This window comes from Oncorhynchus kisutch, linkage group LG1 (assembly GCF_002021735.2).
Source record: "Oncorhynchus kisutch isolate 150728-3 linkage group LG1, Okis_V2, whole genome shotgun sequence".
Taxonomy (NCBI): Eukaryota; Metazoa; Chordata; class Actinopteri; order Salmoniformes; family Salmonidae; genus Oncorhynchus; species Oncorhynchus kisutch.
The window spans coordinates 57,174,566-57,194,140 of record NC_034174.2 but is presented as its reverse complement, the minus strand read 5'-3'; the positions used below and the strand labels follow the sequence as shown (position 1 = coordinate 57,194,140).

The 19,575-nt window shown below is 42.4% G+C and overlaps 1 protein-coding gene across 8 annotated transcripts in view; it reads left to right on the top strand.

Annotated features, from left to right (window-relative positions):
- The window catches only part of chd6 (chromodomain helicase DNA binding protein 6), a 101,392-nt gene that overhangs the window by 14,325 nt on the left and 67,492 nt on the right, over positions 1-19,575 (top strand). For all 8 annotated transcript variants that reach the window (XM_031827430.1, XM_031827427.1, XM_031827417.1 and 5 more), the window contains exons 3-11: positions 13,313-13,893; positions 14,623-14,782; positions 15,126-15,275; positions 16,009-16,074; positions 17,972-18,030; positions 18,395-18,512; positions 18,720-18,806; positions 19,007-19,141; positions 19,363-19,484. In XM_031827430.1, coding sequence (XP_031683290.1) covers positions 13,313-13,893; positions 14,623-14,782; positions 15,126-15,275; positions 16,009-16,074; positions 17,972-18,030; positions 18,395-18,512; positions 18,720-18,806; positions 19,007-19,141; positions 19,363-19,484 — 1,478 coding nt within the window. The remainder of the gene's footprint in view (positions 1-13,312; positions 13,894-14,622; positions 14,783-15,125; positions 15,276-16,008; positions 16,075-17,971; positions 18,031-18,394; positions 18,513-18,719; positions 18,807-19,006; positions 19,142-19,362; positions 19,485-19,575) is intronic.

The following is a 19,575-nucleotide window of genomic DNA, read 5'->3' as shown; positions in this document are numbered from 1 at the left end:
GCAAATATTTCTCCTGTCCTTAAAATGTATTTAAAAAAAGCAAGGTCTACCTTAGGCTTAGCTGAAAGTAGGCTATAAGATAATGAATTGAAAAGGAACGTTTGAATGGGACAGCTATGCTAGTATGAAGATGAAATTGACAATCATTAAAATGGAAACAAATACTCGTAACATGTCCATAACCTTTTTATCAGCTGATTATTGAGGAGAGAAGTGTTGGAAAGATTTGGGGAAGGGTAACTAAACATTTCTGCAGCGTTGATGGTCCCTTAGAACACAGTGCCCTCCATCATTCTTAAATGGAAGAACTTTGGAACCACCAAGACTCTTCCTAGATCTGGACGCCCAGCCAAACTGAGCAATTGGGGGAGAAGGGCCTTGGTCAGGTAGGTGACCAAGAACCCGATGGTCACTCTGACAGAGCTCCAGAGTTCCTCTGTGGAGATGGTTGTCCTTCTGGAAGGACAACCATCTCTGCAGCACTCCACCAATCAGGCCTTTATGGTAGGGTGGCCAGACGGAAGCCACTCCTTAGTAAAAGGCACATGATAGCCTGCTTGGAGTTTGCCAAATGGCACCTAAAGGACTCTGACCATGAGAAACAAGATTCTCTGGTCTGATGAAACACCATCCCTGTGGTGGCAGCAACATGCTATGGGGAACAGGAAAACGACCCTAAGCACACATTCAAGACAATACAGGAGTGGCTTTGGGACAAGTCTCTAAATGTCCTTGAGTGGCACTCAGCCCCGGACTTGAACCCGATCGAACATCTCTTGAGACCTGAAATAGCTGGGCAGCGACGCTCCCCATCCAACCTGACAGAGCTTGAGAGGATCTGCAGAGAAGAATGGGAGAAACTCCCCAAATACAGGTGTGCCAAGCTTGTAACGTCATACCCAAGAAGACCCAACGCAGCAATCGCTGCCAAAGGTGCTTCAACAAAATACTGAGTAAATGGTCTGAATACTTATGTAAATGTGATATTTCAGTTGTAATTTTTTATACATTTGCCAAAATTATGGCCTATTGTGTGTAGATTGAGGACAAAAAAACAATTTGAATCCATTTTAGAATAAGGTTATAAATTAACAAAATATGGAAAAAGTAAAGGGGTCTGAATCCACATTCAAAGTAAGCTGTGAGGTTCTCATCTTCCTCTCCATGTTCCTCTCCCTCCACTTTCCTCTCGCTCCACTCCTCCCTTGAGAATTAAAAAGTGTATCGTTAGAAAGGTTAAAAAATCACAATCAAACAATTACTTCGATCAGAATTGGATCAGGCTGCCACAGTTCAGGTTGACATTCTGAGTATATTGCCCATATATTTACTATAGCCTATTTCAATGAATATGTTGTTTTACACAAAGCAAGAGGACAATGTATACAGACCTAAGTTTCACCAAAGCAACACAAAATAGCTGGTCAGAATGATTTATTATATATATTTTTCTCTCTGGTAAATGATCTGGGACAATTGCCAAAGTCCAGTTTTATAGCGGACACACCGGTCTTATTGTTTGTTGTAGAAGCCCAAATGTTATATTTTCTCTAAATTAGTTATGAATGACTTGGCATATTAACACTAGAATGGCCACTGACATTTTGATTTTGTACCAAAAAAAATCACCCCCTTCCCTGACTGTTCCTAAATGTTTGTATTTTACACTGCTTATTTGTCAGAATTTTGAAATCACAAACAAAGTATTTAGAGCCTTTTTACCTGTCCCCCCTGCCCACACCTATTCCTAACTTAACCTGCCAACCCCAATGTGCTGTAGCCTGTGGTACCCAGCCAGGGGCTAATTCGTCTCTCTCTCCTCACTGAATGAATGACAAATAGATGAATGGGAGATAATTTTGCACCTTATTTCACAATTTAATTTAAATTAGGCATAACTGAATGATAAGGAGGGCGACGAGGTTGATTTTAATTTAGAAAGACAATAGTGTAATAATGAGTTTATGCCTTCATCAGCAGCAAATAATTTGAAACGCACCTTGGGGGTTGATACCATTCTCTTTTACATTTTACTTTGTAAAAAAAAGCTGTTACAGGACTGTTTTAATTACTGTAACTCTTTTAATAATATAATTTATTGTAAGGGAAACAAAAAACATGGTATGTGTTAGAGTGGGCCTTTTAGAATAATGCAAAACATATCCTCGACTCTATCCAACTTGATTTGTGGGAAACGACTGATGCCAGTCAGCCTGCGCAGCCGGCCCCTTCGAAACAACACCTAAACTACATCACAACTAATTTCACTCATAATAAGAGTTAGCCTATAGACAAGATTTAAATGGACAAAAATCTGATGAGTGACAATATTCGGCCTATCAGTTGTCAAATTGCACATGAAAAGATGGGGGCATCTTGTTATTTACAGATACAGGGAAAGGGTCATCACTTTGATTTCTATAAAGTATGTGAAAGAGCACATTCTGCTGTTTCTATTACACTTACTTTTGTCAAATAACTCATAATTCAAGAGGTGTGCAGTTTTATTTCCAAATGTCACTTTTTCCAAGGATATCCGTGCTGTCCATGCTTTCAGCACGTTACCACTCACGCGGCAGCATTGCTCTGGCTACGAAGCAAAAACTAGTAACATAATGAACTTAAGATTAAAATATGCTATTTATTTATGCAATACATCCTTTAAAATTGTTCATGCACTGGTGCTTTTGTTTAGGAATGCAGCAAATAATTTCACTTGTGCACCTGTCTGGTTATATTATTATCATTGTTTCTACTTTGTCAAAAGCAGCTGTAACTGGAATTTATGAATTACTATAACCCTTACTAATCACATCTACAAATAAGTGTAATCCATTTGATAAACTTTGTTTGTATTGTAAGTTAAACGAAAATAGGCTTTTGGCCTACTTTTCTTTTGTATGACTTTGAGTCAAAAACATGTTTTGTATAATTAATCTCAATTTTATTTCCACAAATATTTCTTCATGCAATTAATCCTTTATAGTAGTTAATGCACTATTTATCGATCGTTCTCTAGCAGGTATTTTAGGCTGAAAGGCCAAGCAGTTCTAGTGTTAATAAGCCACTTTTTCAGTTTAATGCATGCTAGATTTTTTCTGCTGCTCTGTTTCATTATCAAACAATGAATGAATTTAATAGTTTTAGGCTCGCAAAGTTAAGTTGTTTTTGAATAACCCAAAAACATGGGAGGCCTAAGGTAATAATGAGAGCGAGAGAGAAGAAACTATAGCAAGGTATACATTTCAAATGAGAAATTTGAATAAACCTTAGTTGAGCAATGCATTAAAAGACAAATGATGCGTGCATGCGAGGCCAGAAAAAAATCTGAAAAGCATTAAAACAAATTAAAGTTATGAAGAGTATTTTCTAGGGATACACGATATATCGGTGAACATATCGGAATCGGACGATATTAACTAAAAATGCCAACATCGATATCGGCCCGATGTCTGTCTAGTTTAACGCCGACGTGCAAAACCGATGTCAAAGCCGACGGGCATACCTATATAACGTAGGTACATGACGTAATGACGCCACGTAAAATGTTGCGCTACACGTGCAACACAGCATTCCTAACCTAGCCCACAATGTCAACAAAGTCAAGCAGTCATTTGATAGAGTAAGAACATTTCAACGACGACAACTCAAAGGCGAAATCCATTAACGGCAAGATAATGGTATTCATTGCCCTTGACCGTCAACCGCGTTTTCTGTTGTGGATGTTGGCTTTCGCGACTGGTCGAGCACCAGTACACACCACCAAGTACACATTTTTTCAGATGTTGCCCTTCCGGAGTTACACAGTAATAGTGTCACTGCTATTAGCTTCACAACATGCTATGGAACGCCGTTTGTGGTTTTGTGTGTCAAAAAAGATGCACGTCAAATAACACTATTTGACAAATACACTATTTGACACGTTAAATAAGCTTTTAATTTGACATGTCAAATAACACAGTTCTATTATAGAATGTTGTGTGTTCTAAATGTGCATATGCAAGCCAAGCACCCACCACTACTATCAGTAGCACTGTCAAAGCTGTACAAAAAAGTCTGCAAACACTGGCCATGAACGATGTGTTTACAATACCACGTTAGTAATAAAGCATTATTTGCTAGCTAGCTAGCTAGCTATAGCTTGGTACCTAGCTTGCACCAATACAACCAGCCTGAAAACAATAAACAGTAGAAACTGCAGTCATTTTTCATTATAGCAATGATTTAGGAATCCTTGTGAGTAAGTATGATTTGAACTTCAGTTCAATAAATAGCTAGCCAGCTACTTAATCCTGTTACCCAAAGCTAATGTTATAAGCAGCCAGCTAGCTTCATCTGGCTAGTCAGGCTCGACCGGACCGGGTCATGTGTTGTGAAGCTAGCCACGATAAGGATTAGGCACAATAGTGGAGTTTGCGGTTTGCCTTCAAAATAAAAGTAAAGTCTGAAGACTTTCCGAATGTGCAGTAGTAGAATTCGATGCACACTTTTCCACAATGCATTGGAAGAGGTGTGCTGCGAGTGATAGGCCCTAGTTCTCTTCAAGTAGCCAAACTTAATTGGGGAGATACCCGAAGCTTCTACCGTGGTGTTCAAATGTAGGCTAAGTAGCTTTTGTTCTCTTTAAAATGATCACGAGTATTGCATCACAGGCTAGCTTCATCTTTGAAAACAGAAGTGTTATTTTCTGTTTTCTCACTGAAAAGTATTCCTTGTTCTCTTGTCAGAGCTTTAAAACTAAATACTAAAACATCTTTTGATTTCTGAATGTGTCGGTCCCAGGGACTCGGGATGTGGCTGCGTTTATTGATGTCATGTTAATCAGGCGTATGGATTGTTTTAGTTTGGTAGGCTAATCTACCTATTTCATTTATGGATCAAGCCTTAGCAGTCGTTCTGATCTTGTTTCCAATGATCAGTGCTTTACTTTTTTATTAGGTTGCAGTCTGGCGGTTCTGAGTTTGCGATGCACCTGACTATCAACATTTTTCTGTGCAATAGCATTTTGATTTTAATATTTGAAAAGTTTTTTTGTGTGTGTGTGTCTGTGTGTGTGTACTAGGCTTTGATTTAATTAATATGTTGTAGCAGTTTGGTTTCACTAATAAATATGTTGAAATGGAACCAAATGATCTGTTTCTGTCCCAAATTACTGATGGGATTCATGGTCTGCTACGTTATAGGTCAAATGTGTAATTATGCCTATAACTCCATTCCTATTCTATTCAAAGTTTAGAGAAATAAATCAAATTGAAATTAGCTATTTTCAGGCTGGTTAGTGCGATGCATGTCTGTTGAATTTGGAAAACTCCACCCACACCCGGCCGTGCCGCAACTACTTAGCCAATCAGGAGCCGTTACTCCGTGATGTATTGTTGTCTCTACCTTCTTGCCCTTTGCTGTTGTCTGTGCCCATTAATGTTTGTACCATGTTTTGTGTTGCTACCATGCTGTGTTGTCATATGTTGCTGCCTTGCTATGTTGTTGTCTTATAGGTCTCTCTCTTTATGTTGTGTTGTCTCTCTTGTCGTGATGCGTGTTTTGTCCTATATTTTAATTTAATTGTATTAATTTTTTTTATCCCTGTCCCCGCAGGAGGCTTTTTTCCCCCTTTTGGTAGCCTGTCATTGTAAATAAGAATTTGTTCTTAACTGACTTGCCTAGTTAAATAAAGTAAAATACTGCAATGCAGGCTGTGGCATACTGTATAATTTTTACTAAACTGTACGTGCTAAATAGTGTGCAACAATTAGTAAATAGTATGTAGTATGGGTATTCGGACACGGCCAATGTCTTTAGGGAGGTAGCATGGGGGAAACATTGACCTGGCTGCAGTTGTGGCGATCGACAGCTCAGAAGGCTGTATTGATTCATAGGGAATTTGATTGCAGGCAGCTTCTGTGTGGTCGACAGAGTTGACTTGCATGCGAGTACACTGCAGCACATCACTAGGGGCTGCGTGTGCGTGCCGCCGTGCGTTTGTTTGTGTGTGTGTGTGTGCAGTCGCTAGTACATGGGATACGTAGAGCCATGAAGCCTCAGAACAGTGTGCCAGCAGCTTTGTGGTTCTGGAGACAGGAGCCTGGATGGATTTGACAGGGATAGTGACAGACCGATGTCATGGAAGGAAGTGGTATGGAGGAATATTATTTTGTCTCAGACAAAAAGCCATGGTCTTTTTGGTCTTATTCAGTTTTTGCACTGCCAGTTTGGCTGTTTGCAGCCTTGCCCATTGTTTGCAAACTGGTGAACGTTCTATGAGTGGGTTAAGACCTCAGCGTGCTTCAGTTCGGCTGGCGCCTAGTTGAGCTTGGCTAGGCGAACCGAACGAGTGTACTCGTACCTTTGCTTGAAAAATTTGAAAAAAGTGACAATAAAATGTCATTCATTTTGACGTTTTTGCCCGAGGAGATCTTAGTCACGCAATTTTGCATCTGACTTGGATGTTTGTGCAGTTTTTCTCAAGTGAAAAGATTTGCACGAGGACGAGTCATCTCTCATTGAATAACAACAGGCACTTCATTGAGGAATCCCTACTGTTGACCAATCGCTGATGATGGGGCGTAGACTTCGGCTACTGACTTCTGCTTGCCTGGTGAAAAATATAGTGTGCCTGAACAGCCGGAAAAACCAAAACGAACAAAAACGTCACTAAATGTCGTCATAATATGTGCACAAACGGTTTTGTCTGGAAAGCATGTGGACACCTTTAGCAGGTGTCATTTACATCATAAGTGCAGTGGTTCTTCCTTTAAAAGTTGCAACGTACTGCAGCACAGCTTTTGTGGTGCCGCAAAATTCTATGGCACGTTATTTAAGTGCCAACCATTGGTACCATTAATGTTAGTTAGTGCTAGTTTGACCACCAGAGGGCATCTTTGAGAAGCATTTGATAGCCTTCATTAGTTCTTGAACTAGAGATTTTTTTTTTTTTTTTGTAAGAACATTGTATATGGGACTGATTTTAAGAGATTTTGCTTAGTTAATTTGATTAATATTATGGTGTTTCAATTCCAAGAAAAACGAAAAACCCTCTGGATTTCCGTTAGGATGGAACAGAAAATAGGGCGCTGTACAATGGGAGTAGGCTACAGTAGTGGGCTATTTAGCTAAAGAATCCCCGTGTCGCGCAGGCACGTTGGAGACGGGTTCAATTCCCCGATGGGGAGGAAGAAGTAGTCTGTCCTTTCTAAATAAGAATTTGTTCTTAACTGACTTGCCTCGTTAAACAAAGGTTACACTAAGAGCTTAACATTTATACACCATAATTGTAGTCTAACCAAGACCTGAACAGAGATTCAGTCAAAATAAAACATCTCATTGATTTATCAAGACCAGTCCCCATGCTTGTCTCAGAGCAGTGCAAAACGTTGTAGGCTATTGCTTCAAATCATATTGCTTCTAACTTCAATATGATCTTTAAATAAGACCTACACCACTTTCAACAGCACATTACTCAACACATTACTCAGTGAGATTCATGCCGCTTATGGTAGCCCTACAGTGTGTCAAAAAATATGACGTGACTCTCCGCCAATAATTACATATAGAGGATTGGATTATTGGAAGATTCTAAATACAAACCAAAAGAATGCCTCATGAGTCTCCCGGTGGCGGCCGGCACAGGTATCTGTAGCAACTCATTTTGCATTGCTATGCAGTGACTTAGACAGCCGTGCCACTGGGGAGGCCCCTTCCACAAAGTATCAAAATACAGAGTCTCCAAAATGGCCTCAAACCTTTTTTTAACTAATGTGAGCAATTTGTAATCTGTATAAAGGCCAAAATAATATTTGTGAAGGCCAAAACATTTATTTCTGTTTTTAGAGGGAGAGAAATGCTGGGCTAATTGTGCGCCATCCTATAGACTCCCAATCACGGTCGGATGTGATACAGAATAGGGGATACAGCTGGAGAACTGCAAGGCAATCCCATTGTGCGCCACTCGGGAGCCATTACCAATATGACCAATATATATTGTCCTGCTAATAACAGGGTTAATAATATATCTGTGAGAATATCCAAGGGGCTTTTATATAATTCTAAATTAATAATTGCTTTGTTTAAAAAATAATATTTAGGAGATTTTGATTTTCGTACAACGTGATCTGTCGGGAGTGGGCTACACTACTACAGTAAGAGTAAAATAATAAAAACCTTATTGTAACAACAGTTTTAGTAAGTAATACTGAAGTCGTCCACAATTATCAGTTTCTGGTTTAGGTTTATGTCGCCCATTCATTGTCAGTTAGACACAGTAGACCCAAAAGCATAATCAGTGCTCCCCCTTGTAATCAACTCCCCCTTGCGCTGGTCTGGAGCAATGAAGTGGTGACACACAGGGTACCGTACTAAATCACAAATGACCTCGAAGTACCGCAGCATAGTCGCAAAACTTTTAGAGGAGCAACCACTGTACCATGGTATGTTTTCATGTCCTATTAATGACTTTCTGTCTAGGCTATATGAATTGTAGAAAACCCTTACAGTGCTCCTGGGCATTTTCTCTCCGCTCTCTCTAACTCACAAACTCTGGGACACCTTTTCACTTTGCAGAGGAAGGATAACAATTAATTTTTATTTTTTTAGTACCCTTCCCCAGATCTGTGCCTCGACACAATCCTGTCTCGGAGCTCTACTGACAATTCCTTTGACCTCATGGCTTGATCTTTGCTCTGACATGCACTGTCAACTGTGGGACCTTTTATATAGACAGGTGTGCCTTTCCAAATCATGTCCAATTAATTGAATTACCACAGGTGGACGCCAATCAAGTTGTAGAAATATCTCAAGGAAGATCAATGGAAACAGGATGCACCTGAGCTCAATTTTGAATCTCATAGCAAAAGGTCTGAATACTTATGTAAATATGTTATTTCAGTTTTTTATTTTTAAATTTTCAAAGAAATCTAAACCTGTTTTCACTTTGTCATCATGGGGTATTGTGTGTAGAATAATTATTTAATCAATTTTAGAATAAGGCTCTAATGCAACAAAACGTGGAGGGGTCTGAATATTTTTCCGAATGCCCTGTATCAGGAGTTCACTTGCTATAGAATGAAGCACATGCAACCTTTACCGTCGATTAATTTCTTTCCAACTCTTTCTTTCCCCTCCTTGCCTCTTTTGACCTCACAATCACAAGGCAGGCAATACGCTTGACCTCCTCTTTTACGACAGACTGTTCACCTACTAATCTCACCCCCATCCAGGTCTCTGATCACTATTTTGTTTCCTTTCCTGTCTGCCTCTAGCTACTCAGCCCATAACCCAGATGGCCATGCCCCATTGCAATCTTCGCTGTCTCTCTCCCACTAACTACTCTTCTCCTCTTCTCTCCTCTTCTATCTCCCGTCTGCTATATCCTTCCGCGTCCTATGACTCGCACTGTCCCCTTTCCTCCCGGACGGCTCCGCTCTCCCCTCCTGGCTGAGTGACTGTTTATGAGTTTACAGAACAGGGCTACAGGCGGCTGAGCGAAAGTTGAGAAAAACTAAACTTCCGATCAACCTTCCACTCCCTCTTCTCAACCTCTGTATGTGCTGCTAAAGCCACTTTCTATCGCTCTAAATTTCAAGCTTCTGCCTCCGAACCTAGGAAACTTTTTTATTCCTTCTCCCTCCTTAATCCTCTACCCCCCCTCCTCCCGTTCTGCGAATGACTTTGTCAACCACTTTGAGAAGAAGGTTGACGACATCCTTTCCTCATTAATTCAGCCTAACTCAGTCTGTTTGTCCCATTCACATAGAACTACCCTACGCCTTGACTTCTTTCTCCCCTCTCTCTCTCTCCAGATCCTGCTACTAGTGAGGTCCGGACGCCTGACAACTTGCCCGCCCGACCCCATCCCCTTCTCCCTTTTCCAGACCATCTCTGGAGACCTTTTCCCAATCCTTACTTCCCTCATCAACTCATCCCTGACCACTGGCTGTGTCCTCTGACTTCAAAATGGTCCAGAGTTGCTCCCCTTCTCAAGAAACCAACACTCGACCCCTCTGACATCAAAAACCGTTCGTTATTTTCTTACCAAAAAACGTGACACGTGCTGTGCTGTCTGACCAACTCTCTCACTCAGAACGATCTTCTTGACCCTAAGCAGTCAGGTTTCAAGCTGGGTCATTCAACCGAGACTGCTCTTCTCTGTGTGTCGGAGGCTCTCCGCACTGCCAAAGCTGACTCTCTCCTCTGTTCTCATCCTCCTAGATCTCTATCTTCTGCCTTCGACACTGTGAACCATCAGATCCTCCTCTCCACCCTCTTAGGGCTGGGTGTCTCGGGCTATGCACACTCTTGGATTGCATCCTACCTGGCAGGCCGCTCCTACCAGGTGACATAGAGAGGATCTGTGTCTGCACCACGTACTCTCACTACTGGTGTCCCCTAGGGCTCGGTTCTAAGCCCTCTCCTCTTTTCTCTATACACCAAGTCAATCTGCTCCATCATATTCTCACATGGTCTCTCCTATCATTGCTATGCGGATGACACTCAACTCCTTTTCTCCTTCCCCCCTGCGTGCCTGGCAGATATCTCAGCTTGGACGTCGGCCCTCAAGCTCAACCTCGACAAGATGGAGCTGCTCTTCCTCCCTGGGAAGGCCTGCCCGATCCAAGACCTCTCCAACACTCCAGGGTGTCCCCCTCCCAGAGTGCAAAGAACCTTGGCCTGACCCTGGATAACACCCTGTCGTTCTCTGAAAACATCATAGCATTGACTCGCTCCTGCAGGCTCATTCTCTACAACATCCATAGAGTACGACCCTACCTCACACAGGAAGCGGCGCAGGTCCTAATCCAGGCACTTGTCCTCTCCCGTCTGGACTACTGCAACTCGCTGTAGACTGGGCTCCCCGCTTGTGCCATCAAACCCCTGTAACTTAGGCTGCAGCCCGCCTGGTGTTGAACTTTCCCAAGTTCTCCCATGTCACCCCGCTCCTCTGTACACTCCACTGGCTTCCAGTCTCGCATCCACTACAAGACCATGGTACTTGCCTACGGAGCAGCAAGAGGACCTGCCCCTCCCCACCTTCAGGCTATGCTGAACCCAGAGTTCCCCGTTCTGCCACCTCTGGTCTCATTACTTTTTTCCTTCTTACTAGATCTGGCTTTGCTGATAGCTACTTTATTGAGTAACAATTTACATAATATGACTGTGAGGTGTGGTTGTCCCACTTAGCTATCTTAAGATTAATGTACTAACTGTAAGTCGCTCTGGATAAGAATGTCTGCTAAATTACTAAAATGTAATGTAGTGTATGCTATTGCCTACTGCTATGGCCTAGCCTTATAGCAGGCCCTGTTCATACTGTATAGATCACTGTGTTGCTACCACCAGGTACTGCTAATGTCTATACATATTGCATACTATGCTAGTTCACTGCTAATGTACATAGTGTGATTACGGTGCTACGTCCTGCTCGCTAGCCCAGTGCTATTAGCCGCTACATGCTAATCCGTAGTCATTTATATTGTGTTGCATAGCGGTGCTATTACTGTTAGCCTGTGCTACTGCCTCATTGCTATTAGCCTTTACTGATGTGTAATAGATTCCCTGTTCCATTCCATTACAGAAAACCACTTCACTTTCATCTATTCCATCAGTCTACTTTCTATTGCCGAGTGTGTATGTGTGTCTGTTTGTTGTGTGGTAATACATGTGTGTTCTGTACATCTGTCTCCTACTGGTCATTCACCCTTCTAACCCGAGGGCCCAGGCCGATAATTTACACTTTTGAGACCTCCACTATTTGGTGGCACTCTTTTTCATGAAGGCTGAACCTGTGTGTTTTCCATCTCACAATCCTAAGAGCTCCATTCAAGGTGTGTGTGTGGAATTTGACTATCTGACCAAGGCTGTGTCCTAATGACAGTGGTTGGCCTTCTCTCTTTCGATGGTTCAACCAAGCCTGAAGACTGGAAAAAGCAGCTGTTGACCGATGCAGGCGATCGGGTAGCGTCTGTCCAATCAAATGCTAAATGGGGGAAATGCCAAATAGTCCCGCGAGCTGGCAACGAAAGAGTTACCACAGAGACTGCGTGTTTACGTTGCTGCTTCCCGCAGCTTGGTACAGACCTTGTTTCCGTGGCAACAGCCCTGATTCCAACTGGCGCTTGGGAGTCTGTTTCATTGACATTATCCTCATACCTGCATGAGGCAGGCTGCAAATAAACGCAGCGCGGCAGAAATTGCATGTCTAAGTCGTCCCATATACCCCTCCATATGTGCTCTGCCTTGGTTTATAAATAACATGTTGCTCAAAATGGGCCCGCGACGATATTAGCCCATATCACATGAATCGTGCCATATCTGCCTTCTCTACACACAATTCTCTGCTGGAAGTGATTCAGTGCTCATGGATACAATTGGTGAAGCTATAAGAACATTATATTGTTGCTATATTAAAAAACTCAAGGACTTCTCTCTGACCTTATGTGTCCTTGAGTTTTAATGAGTTCTGGGTCTGCTTTTGTATCTTTGTAGCTGTAAAAGTAAACCTCTTTGCATGAGTCTTGACTAAAGTTATGGTTTCATGTGCTCATAATTTTGTAACAATATTAACACAAAAGCATTGAGGAACGGATTTAGTCAAATTGGGTCAGACCTCGACACCCTGGTGATGCATGCCGATTTCACCTGTGTGTTTGACCTTCACTAATGGATTGATTCAGCTTGTGTACAGATGGCTATGCATGCCAAAATCATGTTTAATATCTGGACACGCCCATAACAAATAATGCCCCCCCCCCCTCCCCCCACAACGTCAGGGTTGTGCACATCTTTACCAAATCACAGAATTGGTAGACCAGCGCAGGCCCTCTTGACTGACATCTTTCATTTCAAGGGCTAGTCATAATGTGTCATGGGAAGGGTATAGATTTTATTTCTCCGTATAATTAACTGCATTATGACAGCCCAGCAGTGCATTTGAGGAAGGGAGAGGGGAACATGGAAATGCAGAGGATTGAAGAAATTCAGAACCGTAAAGGAATTCTGAGAATGGAATTAAATATTCCAGAGGATTTGCAGGCTTTGGGGTTTTAACCTCTAATTTGATACATGAACATTTGTCATGTGCCAAATTTTACTGAGAAAGACTACACTTAAAGAAAGCCCAGTGGTAAAATCTGGTGATTTTGTTATTTTTCTAAAGCCATTGTGTATGGATTCTAAACAATGACTGGATTTGCATTTGCAGTAAGCCCACAGTTGTGTTTACTCTCATTATGAGTGGAAGATAGAGGCATGACACCCATTTTATTATTTTATCTTGGGTATTTTCATTGAGTCATTAACACATCTTCTTGTTTTCTTCCAGATGTCTACCATCCACTTACTAAAGCACACTCCAGCTACAGCAGCCTCTACTGCCACTGACCAAAATGCACAAACTCCATTTCCCAGCGGACCTTTAGGCTCCAAGGACCAGATCAGGGTCCTAGGAGGCGGGCAGATCAATCACTGCATGTCCCACGCCAAGCACCCCAGGATGGGCGAGGCAGGCACTAGTTCAGGCAGCCTCAGCCCCTGCGCCCCCTCGTCACCCCTCAATAGCGAGGAGGACGATGGAGGAGGCGGGCGGCGGGCGAAGAAGAAGAAACGAAAGAAAAAAGACAAAAAGGGCGAGCCTGGTGCCGCCTGGCAGCACAAGGGCTCGGAGAAGGACAACAAACCAAAGAAAAAGAGGCAGCAGAAAGAAGGGAAGGAGCTGCTGCCATGCAAGTCTAAGGCGCCCAAGAAGTTGGAGGTCAAGGTGAAGGAGGTAAAGTCGCCGAAAGAGGCACCAAAAGAGGTGAAGAGAGGGAGGAAACCCAAGGTGCAGGTCCCGCCCCTGGCCAAGCCCCCTGCAGAATGCAAGAGCGCCCCATCTCCTCCCAGGCAGAGGGGCCGCAAACCCAGGTGAGGAGCTTTTTACCACTAGTGCTTTCACTCTGTTTCTCGATTGATGGGTCACAACCAGGTTTTCTAGGGTGGGTTGTGGTTAAAGACTTGGTTGTATTTAGTTAGAGACATGGTTGTGTTTTTCGAGTGGGGGGTAATACAATTAAATTCATTTAGGTGGGTTATAACTCCATGTTTGGAAGTCAGACTCACTGCTGTAACTCTGCCTCATCTCCCCTCATTTGGAGAGATTGGATTTTCCCCAAAGGGGGGATTTTTCCAGGTTGTACCATGTCCTTGAACCTTTGTTTTAGGTGATGTAGTCGTGGGAGTTGGGAGTTAATATTTGTCCGGTGCTAATATTTAGCAAAATTCTGTGGTCTGGTTGGAATTTCCATAGCAGAGTGAGGGGCATTTTCCTAATCACTCTGCAGGATGGACAGATTTGAGAAATGAATACTGTGGGTAACCATTTTTTAAACCTATGCACTCTTATCTACACACACAAAAAAAAAAAAACATAACCAAGAAGAAAAAAAATTCCCACTCATCCAGCTGTGGGTATTCTCTGCTAGTATAGCTGCTGAGATGTGAGGAGATAAGGCGGTAAACACACATTGCAGGCATGACCCACTGGTTAGCTGAGTACGGATTACAAACACTTCCTAGTTCCGACCATAGAAATAAAATGACTAGAATAGACATTCTCTAGTATTTATATGGTGCAACCCTGCTGTGCCTCTACAGAGAGCAAGTCCTACAAGGGCCGGTACCAGTGGAGAAGAAGAAAAAGGGCAAGAGGAAAAGCGTGGCTGTCCTCCAGGAGGCTGGAGAGAGCGACGACGCGGCCTCCCTGTCCACGCTGGTCGTGGGGGGAGAGGAGAGCATCGACCCCCTTGACAACACTGTGAGGAACTGACTAATAGCATGAGGGCAGGATAGGCTGAGTGACACTTGCTTCTCTAAAACCTCACTATTACAATGTTTTTATGTGGTAGCGTACATTAGTATAGCTGTGTGTGTATAATTTGTGTAGCCTGTACTGTATTCTTAGATTTTCAGTTTACTTGAAAGCGGTGGTTTGTTTAACACCACAATCTTACTTACTTATCATGCTGACACTCCCCAAGTAATACTTTTTATCAGTATACAGTATTTATCTACGTAGTACAGTAGCTATTGCTTGAATCGATTACACTAAGTTAACCCAAACCACCCCTCAACCACCCTCTATCTTTTTTCTCTGGTAGAAGCGTCGCTCAGGGCGACAGGTGAAGCGCAGAAAGTACAACGAGGACCTGGACTTCAAGGTGGTAGATGATGACGGGGAGACCATCGCCGTGCTGGGGACAGGCCGTATCCCTGCCCTCAACGCTGCCACTCTCGCCTGGCAGGCTGAGGTAGCAATCTTGTTTTTGTTCTTTGGCCATGTCTGAATACTCGTACTATCATCCTAATAGGCCTTTTGTGTATGCCAAAAAGGTTTTATGTTACATTTTGAAAAACTAATTCAGACTTCATCTAGTATGAATTCGTTGCACTATTGAGGAAGATAATTGTCTTTTCGGACACACGTGTTTGACAACAGCTGATTATGTCATACTCATTTAGACTTTTCATTTAGTATGAATTCACTGCGCTATTGACGAAGAGAATCATCCTTTGACAACAGCTGATTATCAGATAAGAGAAGGAGCTGTGCCAAAATGAATGAATGGAGGGGAACAACCCAATTGCGCATTAGATGATGACTTCTCATTGTGGATGACTGTAATGTTTGTTGCTTTTTGCAGTGGTTCTTAAACCAGTCCTCGGGGACGCCCAGCCATTCCATGTATTTGATCTATTCCAGAGCTAGCACACCTGATTCAACTTGCCAACTAATGATCAAGCCCTTGATGGGGTAGTTCAGGGGGTCCCCGAGGAGAGGTTTGAGAACTAGTAGCTTACCGCATACGATTTTACTAAATAGCATTTTTTTTGTATGGTTTATACATTTAGTAAGTAGTTGGCTGCAAAGAGTTTGGACACAGCCACAGTCTCTCCTCTCCCCCTCTCTCTGCTGTGCCCAACTTCTGTCCCCCTCAGTAAGGCCAAACACACTCTTAATCCCCTCTCTCCCCTCTGTCACAGGAGCCCCCTGAAGATGAGGCAAACATCATTGAGAAAATCCTGTCGGTTCGAACTGCGAAGAAAGAGGTACACCGCCCGACACGCACACGTTTCCCCTATTTTCAGCAGTGGATGCCGAGATTTATTTTGTTGAACAACTGAAGGTCACTTCTGGTGACTTAAACTGGAGTAGAATGTCTTTTTTTTAAATCTTCCTTTGAAACTCTTCTGAAAATCATGGACAGTTTAATTGTATATCTTGAGCTCAATGACATCACCAGCCAGTTAATCTGTATATTAACCCAAAAAACGATTTAGCTAGCGTAACTTTACTGTATCTTAGCTAACAATTATTACATACATCTATTAATAATAAGGTTAGCTACACTTGCAGGATTACAAGCTAGCTAGCTACCTTGGAGGCTTGTCGGATGATCTGATGAGAATCTGAGGAAGATATGTGACTTGTCTCTCGGATCTTAAACAAAGGTCTCGGCAAAAAATATATATATTCAGTACCATTTAAAAGTTTGGACACCTACTCATTCAAGTGTTTTTCTTTATTTTGACAATTTTCTACATTGTAGAATAATAGTGAAGACATCAAAACTGAAATAACACATATGGAATCGTGTAGTAACAAAACAAGTGTTAAACAAATCAAAATATATTTTATGTTTGAGATTCTTCAAAGTAGCGACCCTTTTCCGCTTTGCACACACTTGGCATTTTCTCAACCAGCTTCGAGGTAGTCACCTGGAATGCATTTAAATTAACAGGTGTGCCTTGTTAAAAGTTAATTTGTGGAATTTCTTTCCTCAATGCGTTTGAGCTAATTAGTTACTTTAAAACATGAAGGTCAGTCAAATGCGCAGTCGCAAAAACCATCAAGCGCTATGATGAAACTGGCTCTCATGAGGACCGCCACAGAAAAAGAAGATCCAGACTTATCTCTGCTGTAGAGGATAAGTTTCATTGGAGTTACCAGCCATTGGAGTTACCAGAAATTGAAGCCCAAATAAATGCAGAGTTCAAGTAACAGACACATCTCTACATCAGCTGTTCAAAGGAGACTGGGTGAATCAGGCCTTCATGGTTCAATTGCTGCAAAGAAACCACTACTAAAGGACACCAATAAGAAGAAGAGACTTGCTTGGGCCAAGAAACGCGAGCAATGGATATTTGATCGGTGGAAGTCTGTCTTTGGTCTGATTAATCCAACGTTGAGATTTTTGGTTCCTACCACCATGTCTTTGTGAGATGCAGAGTAGGTGAACAGGTCTCCACATGTGTGGTTTCCACCGTGAAGAAAGGAGGAGGTGTGGGGGTGCTTTGCTGGTGACACTGTCGTGATTTATTTAGAATTCAAGGCACACTTAACCAGCAAGGCTACCACAGCATTCTGCAGCGATACGCCATCCCATCTGGTTCTCTCTTAGTGGGACTATCATTTTTTTTTAACAGGACAATGACCCAATCCACCTCCAGGCCATGTAAGGGCTATTCAACCAATAAGGGGAGAGATGCATCAGATGACCTGGCATGTACAATCATCTGACCTCAACCCAATTGAGATGGTTTGGGATGAGTTGGACCGCAGAGTGAAGGAAAAGCAGCCAACAAGTGCTCAGCATATGTGGGAACTCCTTCAAGACTGTTGGAAAAGCATTCCTCATGAAGCTGGTTGAGAGCATGCTGAGAGTGTGCAAAGCTGTCATCAAGGATTTAACACTTTTTTGGTTACTTCATGATTCCATATGTTTCATAGTTTTAATGTCTTCACTATTATTCTAAAATGTAAAAAAATAGGAAAAATAAAGAAAAACCCTTGAATGAGTAGGTGTGTCCAAACTTTTAACTGGTAGTGTGTGTGTATATATTTATGTATCACACTCTAGCAACAAGGTGTCTGGATTAGCAACATGTTTGTATACTTTAGTTGATGTTTTAGTTTTTCTCTATTTTTTTTCTATTTTTTTTCCAGGCATCCCCTGAGGAGACACCTGAGGAGTCAGAGGAGTTCTATGTCAAGTACAGAAATTTGTAAGTGTGCTTAGCAAGGTGGAAGGCCACAGTGACAGTGGTTATCTGATAACAGACGTTCTGTAGCATCAAATAGTCCCAATTCCTTTTGAAGAATTATTTGTGTATGACATATTATGATGGTATAGCTCTCGAGAGGTTTTCTAAGCTGCGCCCAATCAAAAGGAGGATTTTCTCATGTTGATCTATGTTATACGATGTATTTCCATGTTCTTAAAACCGTTGTTGTTAAGATACTATGGCCTGTGGGATTGCTTCTTAAATGGTGGACTAGTTTAATTTAGTGCATTGTGTACACACTACTTGAGATGCTTTTCCCCTTGAATTTATAACTTGAACCCCCCCCTTTTACTCTTGCTCACAGCTCCTACCTGCATTGTAAGTGGGCAACCTTAGAGGATTTGGAGAAGGACCCTCGCATACACCAAAAAATCAAGCGCTTCAGGACTAAGCAGGCCCAAATGAAGCACATATTTGTTGAGGTGAGCCTACTCACATCTCACATTTTTCTGAATTTTTTGGGGGGATATTTTATGTTTGTATATAAAAATGTACTGTTGGCTACTCTGGGACAGTTTAAAAAAAAAAATTGGTTGTGTACATTTTGTACTTTGCATAAAACATTTATAGCTATGTAAAGTATCACATGAAACACATTTATATTGATTGACGTCTACTCCTCCATGTAGCCTGATGAAGACCTCTTTAACCCTGACTACATAGAGGTGGATCGAATTCTGGAGGTGGCCATCACTACAGACACAGAGACAGGAGAGGTGAGACAGGGAAAGCCAGTTACTCACCACCACTGACCTTTTTTATGCAAGCGTGCGCACATGTGTGTGGTGTGTGTGTGCGTGTGCGCGCGCATTTGCTTCAGTCAGTGTATCTGACTCACTGGCTACATTCTGTATCCGTGTCTGACTGACTCATTGACTGACTGTCACTCTATATCCGTGTGCGTGTATGTTTACAGGAGGTGACACACTACCTAGTGAAATGGTGCTCCCTGTCCTATGAGGAGGCTACATGGGAGCTTCAAGAGGACGTGGACCCGGGGAAGATTCGGGAGTTCGAGGAGATCAAGAGGATCCCTGAATACAAATTTGTGGTGAGTGTAATTAGAAAGTCCCTCCCGTGTAATCTACACAATGTAGATTACTGGTCCAGTCGACTTCCCTCTGTGTGTGTGTGTGGCTCTTATTTGAGATGGATAGTCATCCTTGTGAGTGTGTGGGGTTCTTATTTGAGATGGATAGTCATCCCTGTGTGTGTGGCTCTTATTTGAGATGGACAGTCATCCCTGTGTGTGTGTGTGTGTGTTCTGAGCAGGAGAGACCGCAGCCAGACAAGTGGCAGAAGCTGGACAAGTCCAAAGACTACCGAAATGGGAATCAGCTGAGAGAGTACCAGCTGGAAGGCATGAACTGGCTGCTCTTCAACTGGTACAACAGGTAGGACACCTATCCCCCTCTTCCTCCTCAAAATCTTGACATCGTCCCAGTGGGAACATGTATAGTAGACTTGCTGTCTTGTCTTAAAGGG